Here is a 6,853-nt window from a genome sequence, read left to right as displayed (position 1 = left end):
AAGAACCCTCTGTTTTCCCTTTTCCAAACACACCTAAATAAACCATTCTCTCTAAGCCTTGTGGCTGTGATAAACAGGAGGGGGGCGGGGGGGGGGGGGGGGGGGGGGGGGGGCATTAGATATAGGTAAACACCAGCATATTTGAGATGTTAATCCAGGATAAATCCACTGGCCCATGAGCAAACATTCAGGCACCGCACAAGAGGCCTTGGCAGGTGTCCAGTGGACTTACCCAGGCTTTAACAGTGAAATCCATTCTGACTTTCTTTTTGGCAAAGACTTTAATAATTAATGTTGGCTGGAGGAGAGGGGGTGTGGGGGGGTGTGTGGGGGTGGGGTGGAAAACAATGTGTGTATAAAGTCCCCTCCCCCCCTCCAGACTCTGGGATAGCCCTTAATCCCACGCCCTGCCCTGTAAAAGTTTTTATCCGCTGGATTAACTTTTACTGTCTGTCTCTTAAACACTCTCTGTTCTCTTTCATATCTCCAACACCCTCTCTTCTCCCAAAAACACCCCACTTTCTCTGTCTTACTGTATTTCCCACGGGAGGAACTCTCCTCTCTCAGAGCAGGTTGGGGAGGGGGGGAGACAGCCTCATATAGTCGGGGGGGGGGGGCTGGGGAGACAGGACAGAGAGACAGAGAGATGGGGCTGGGGAGACAGGACAGGGAGACAGAGAGATGGGGCTGGGGAGACAGGACAGGGAGACAGAGAGATGGGGCTGGGGAGACATGGGAGACAGAGAGATGGGGCTGGGGAGACAGGACAGGGAGACAGAGAGATGGGGCTGGGGAGAGAGGACAGGGAGACAGAGAGATGGCGCTGGGGAGACAGGACAGGGAGACAGAGAGATGGTGCTGGGGAGACAGGACAGGGAGACAGAGAGATGGGCTGGGGAGACATGGGAGACAGAGAGAGCAGGGAGACAGAGAGATGGGGCTGGGGAGACAGGACAGGGAGACAGAGAGATGGGGCTGGGGAGACGGGACAGGGAGACAGAGAGATGGGGCTGGGGAGACAGGACAGGGAGACAGAGAGATGGCACTGGGGAGACAGGAGAGGGAGACAGAGAGATGGGGCTGGGGAGACAGGACAGGGAGACAGAGAGATGGGGCTGGGGAGACAGGACAGGGAGACAGAGAGATGGCACTGGGGAGACAGGAGAGGGAGACAGAGAGATGGGGCTGGGGAGACATGGGAGACAGAGAGATGGGGCTGGGGAGACGGGACAGGGAGACAGAGAGATGGCGCTGGGGAGACAGGAGAGGGAGACAGAGAGATGGGGCTGGGCCGGGTCTTTCGGGCCACTTGTGTCTGGCAGAGTAAAGAAACAACAATGGAGGACAAGGAAAAAACGACGGAGCAAAACGAGTGGCATGCAGCAGGGCGAGTCTGGAACAGAGGTCGGTGCCAGGAGGAAGTCACAGCTTCACGGCATGAGCATCCCAATCGGTTCTGACCCACTTCCCCTCCATGATTCCGGTGTGTGTGTGTGTGTGTGTGTGTGTGTGTGTGAGTGTGTGTGTGTGTGTGTGTGTGTGTGTGTGTGTGTGTGTGTTTTGCGGGTACACTGCACCCATTCAGGGGAGAGGGAGGGAGAGAGACAGAGGCATTCAGGATTTCTGTTGTGATGGAATTTGCCTCTGTCAGGCTAAATAGGCTTTAATTGGGGTTGTGTTTCCCCCAACACACCCTTGGTTTGACACACGCACACACGCGTGCGCACACACAAACACACAGACTCACAGACACACACACACACACACACACACACACACACACACACACACACGCACATGCACACGCACACGCACACACTCACTCACTCACTCACTCACTCCTCTTTCCGGCTTCACTTTACGAGACATCAAAGGCTTTAAGCAGCGAGTTGGGGCTCAGAAAAGCACATTGCAGCTGTGTGGGTCTGCTGTGGTGCTGATGCAGCTGTGTGGGTCTGTGGTGCTGATGGAGCTGTGTGGGTCTGCTGTGGTGCTGATGCAGCTGTGTGGATCTGCTGTGGTGCTGATGCAGCTGTGTGGATCTGCTGTGGTGCTGATGGAGCTGTGTGGGTCTGCTGTGGTGATGATGCAGCTGTGTGGGTCTGCTGTGGTGCTGATGGAACTGTGTGGGTCTGCTGTGGTGCTGATGGAGCTGTGTGAGTCTGCTGTGGTGCTGATGCAGCTGTGTGGGTCTGCTGTGGTGCTGATGGAGCTGTGTGGGTCTGCTGTGGTGCTGATGCAGCTGTGTGGATCTGCTGTGGTGCTGATGCAGCTGTGTGGGTCTGCTGTGGTGCTGATGCAGCTGTGTGGGTCTGTGGTGATGATGCCGCAGTGTGGGTCTGCTGTGGTGCTGATGCAGCTGTGTGGGTCTGTGGTGCTGATGGAACTGTGTGGGTCTGCTGTGGTGCTGATGCAGCTGTGTGGGTCTGCTGTGGTGCTGATGGAGCTGTGTGGGTCTGCTGTGGTGCTGATGCAGCTGTGTGGGTCTGTGGTGCTGATGGAACTGTGTGGGTCTGCTGTGGTGCTGATGCAGCTGTGTGGATCTGCTGTGGTGCTGATGCAGCTGTGTGGGTCTGCTGTGGTGCTGATGCAGCTGTGTGGGTCTGCTGTGGTGCTGATGCAGCTGTGTGGATCTGCTGTGGTGCTGATGCAGCTGTGTGGGTCTGCTGTGGTGCTGATGCAGCAGTGTGGGTCTGCTGTGGTGCTGATGCAGCTGTGTGGGTCTGCTGTGGTGCTGATGCAGCTGTGTGGATCTGCTGTGGTGCTGATGCAACTGTGTGGGTCTGCTGTGGTGCTAATGGAACTGTGTGGGTCTGCTGTGGTGCTGATGATGTGCTGGAGGCTTTGGCACTGACTGCAGTGTCTGCTGGATCTAATAACTGGCAGAATGAATATAAGTGTGTATGAATGGGATCTGGAAGATTGCATGGGATTAATTGATTTCAAATGTGTGTGTGTGTGTGTGTGTGTGTGTGTGTGTGTGTGTGTGTGTGTGTGTGTGTGTGTGTGTGTGTGTGTGTGTGTGTGTGTGTGTGTGTGTGTGTGTGTGTGTGTGTGTGTGTGTGTGTGTGTGTGTTTGAGGCGGGGGAGCAGAAAGTGAGGGAGTTAATGTGTACGTGCTTGTGTGTGATGGATTTCCAGATTCCAGCCGTGCTTTATGCAGCTTTAGCTGGGAAAAGGACCAAAGTCTCAGACAGATTCTTTCAGAAATGTACTTCACTTACGCAAAGGACCCCAGAAGTCCACCCGGGCCGGTGGACCTAATGTTGTCATGCCGCAGACATTCAGCCATGGACCGGACCCGCATTTTGGGAAGATTGTGTCCCAAGAGATCCCCTCATATAGATTCTAGTTGTTGATTGAGTATTGAGTAGTAGGCTATAGTGAGGGAGATAGCGGTGAGAGTGACACTTACTTACCAGTAGTCGCTCTTACACTGTACGTTCTCTCACAGGGAGAAGTTCTGTGGAATAAAATAGTTTGGGTTTGAACTGTTTTTGCCCGGAACCCCCTCAAGGTCATGGACCAACTGTGGATCAGAAAGAAAGAAAGAAAGAAAGAAAGAAAGAAAGAAAGAAAGAAAGAAAGAAAGAAAGAAAGAAAGAAAGAAAGAAAGAAAGAAAGAAAGAAAGAAAGATGTCTCTGATGGCATGGCATGGCGTCGAAACGTTAGTTTTTCAATAAAGTTTTTCAAAAAGGATCCGTGTGCTCCAGTGGCCTACTTTGGTTTTTCTTTGGACCTAAAGTGTTTTTATCAAGTTTATACTTGCCCATTCTCTGAGAGCACCGGACCAGCCTGTTGGGCTGTCTCGGGTGGAAGCGCGCCTAACCTCATCCTTGCAAGAAAGATGTCTCTTTTTATACTTTCCAACAGTTGCAGCATCAGCCATCTGGATTCATGCTACCAGTCGTAATACCAACTGAATCTCATAGCCACAAAATCTATTGACTGTTTTATTATTCAGACTGTTTGTGTGTCCGTTTCTTTTACATGGTGTGTTTGTTAATCAGTTATATTTGAGGCCTTTGTTAAGCGTCACTACTAGGCAACTTTGCATGTTATTTTATTTTGACACAAATGACATTTGTACACAAATGACACATTTTGGACTTCAAAGCCCTGAAATCCTGCAATGTGCCATTAGTAAACTGCACACTACACACGTCTCATCTCTGATGCTTTATATCAAAGGAAAGCAAAAGGTTGAGAGGCAAAAGATCGATGGTGAGTTTGGCTTTCTCTGTTTAGGAGAAAAGTACTTTATGAAACAGTCTCAATTTAATACTGATGCATCTATAGCCGCTTTTACACAGCCTGTGAAAACCACGATCGTTGTGGCATCACACACACACATCACACACAGACACACACATCACACACACACACACACACTCAAGCATGCACGCACGCACGCACACACACAAGCGCACTCACACACACGCACGCGCGCACACACACACACACACACACACACACACACACACACACACACACACACACACACCTTTTCCTTCCATCACTTAAATGTTATACATTCTTACAATCTTACATTCCCTCCTTCCTCCCCTGCGTTGCCCCTTCCATTTATCTCTAGGATTCCTGTTACTGTTACAGTGCTGTTAATACAGAGTATTCTCTCTCCCTCTCTCCCCTCTGTCCCTCTCCCCCTCCCTCTCTGTCTCCCTCACTCTCACTCTCTCTCTCTCTCTCTCTCTCTCTCTCTCAGTGCAGCCACTCTCGTCTCCGGTCTGGACACTCATTAATGAGCTTTATTATACAGCAATTAACCACAGACACGGTCACTGATCTCTCTCTCTCTCTCTCTCTCTCTCTCTCATTCACACACACACACACACACACACACACACACACACACATGAGGTAGGGAGGATGGAAATGGAGGGAGAGACTCATTCACAAATGTAGCGTGAGTCGTTATGAATTAGCCTTTGCCTAATTAATAATCAGTCAGTGGAACAGTCTTCAGTGCTGTAAAACAACTCAATTCGTCTTCATCACTACACATCATCATCATCATCATCATCAGTCTCCAAAGCCTGAACTAGCCTGGCTGAGTCCATGGCCGTCATTTTGGTAGAAGTATGACATATGGAGTTGAGTCACATTTTATTTTGACTTGCCACATTTGGAAAATAGACAGAAATGCATAGAAGAAATGTAAAATATATAAATAACTACATAAATAATAACATGAGAGGAGTTTTCTCAACAAGTTTTCACTCTGACGATAATTTGGTGAGATATATAAACATCCATCACTTTGACCAAATCTATCTATCTGTAAGATAATACTATCTATCTATCTATCTGTCTATCTGTCTATCTGTCTATCTATCTATCTATCTATCTATCTATCTATCTATCTATCTATCTATCTATCTATCTATCTATCTATCTATCTATCTATCTACCTATCTATCTATCTATCTATCTATCTATCTATCTATCTATCTATCTATCTATCTATCTATCTATCTATCTATCTATCTATCTATCTATCTCAATTCAATTCAAATAAGCTTGATTGGTAATTTGGCATGACCATACAGTGTTGCCAAAGCACATGCAAGTACGAAATGGGAAAATACCGTTTTAAACATACATAAAAGATAGCCTACTGTAACTTTAGAGTTCAACAGCAACCAATCACCATGGATAGATGGGCATCTCTGTCTCTCTGTCTCTGTCTCTGTCTCTGTCTCTGTCTCTCTCTCTCTCTCTCTCTCTCTCTCTCTCTCTCTCTCTCTCTCTGTCTCTGTCTCTCTCTCTCTCTCTCTCTCTCTCGTTCAATTTTGTCTCCAGAAATGTAGCTTTGAGTATAACCCGTGTAGTTTTGGTGGCAGCTGGTTATCAGATGCAGGTTGTTTGGCATATGGATTTTAGTGACTCAGTAAAATTCCAGGCTCCCGTGAACGTTCTGTAGGGCAGGCTGAGGCTACCATGCAAAGCGCGCTCGCAGTTTGGTGCCACACGCACGGGCACGCGCATCGCTATATCCTCGACATCGCATCCCCACTTCATTCAGCCCAGCGAAGATCACAGACTGACCGCTGGGAACTTATGAAACTCCAATCGGGACAGAGAGATTTGTGTCGTTCTTGTTCACGCCATTGCCTTTCCCGACAATTATTTTACATTTCAAGCATGTGATCATTTCATGTTGTTTTGCGCACACAAAGTGCCAAAATGCTCAAACCCGGCAGGACGCATCTGAGTTGGAACGGATTATTTTAAGGACACTAATGACGGATAAGCTTGGATCTGTACATGCATGTGAAAGGGAAGTTTGCATATTTTGACACCTCACCTGTTCGTTTGTTGCCAAAACGTGGAGTAGCCTACGTGGACATACACTTGACCTCAATTAAATTTGATTGCTTGATGTGCAGGAAAAATTGTTTAGACCAGCAGACAAAGGCTGCAACGTGCTTTTTGGCATTCAGCCCACACTCTTATCCAGAGTGGAATACGCCTAAATTCCCCATTCAGCAAGACCGCAACATTGCAGCAAGGAGCGCAAAGTCCATCTAAAGTTTTAGACGCTTGGGGCTCACTCTCCCGCTAAGGCCGTGGAGGTGGTCCGTCCTCCCGAGGGATGGTTCTGGGTTGCCGGGACCTGGGAGCGACACCCCGGCTCCTACATTGGACCTTCGCCCCGTCCTGGTGCCCATGCAGCGGACCTGAGAGGAGATGAGAGCCGCGGTTTACCACCTCCTCGCCGGCTGCCTGTGCTTGTTACGCACCGCTGCTGAGGTAAGCCGCACGGAAATAGACTGTGGTTGGTGTTTTGCTGCTGTTTGCATATTATGCTGCAGTTAGATTTGTTGCATC

At 49.1% G+C, this 6,853-nt stretch overlaps 1 protein-coding gene across 1 annotated transcript in view; it reads left to right on the top strand.

The window, feature by feature from the left end:
• Positions 1-6,697: 6,697 nt before the first annotated feature.
• pdgfaa (platelet-derived growth factor alpha polypeptide a) overlaps positions 6,698-6,853 on the top strand; it is a 10,479-nt gene continuing 10,323 nt past the window's right edge. Inside the window, exon 1 of the mRNA XM_083656213.1 lies at positions 6,698-6,775. Coding sequence (XP_083512339.1) covers positions 6,713-6,775 — 63 coding nt within the window. The 5' untranslated portion in view covers positions 6,698-6,712. The remainder of the gene's footprint in view (positions 6,776-6,853) is intronic.

Source organism: Poromitra crassiceps (genome assembly GCF_964638095.1).
Source record: "Poromitra crassiceps genome assembly, chromosome: 19".
Taxonomy (NCBI): domain Eukaryota; kingdom Metazoa; phylum Chordata; class Actinopteri; order Beryciformes; family Melamphaidae; genus Poromitra; species Poromitra crassiceps.
This window is presented reverse-complemented; position numbering and strand designations above follow the sequence as displayed.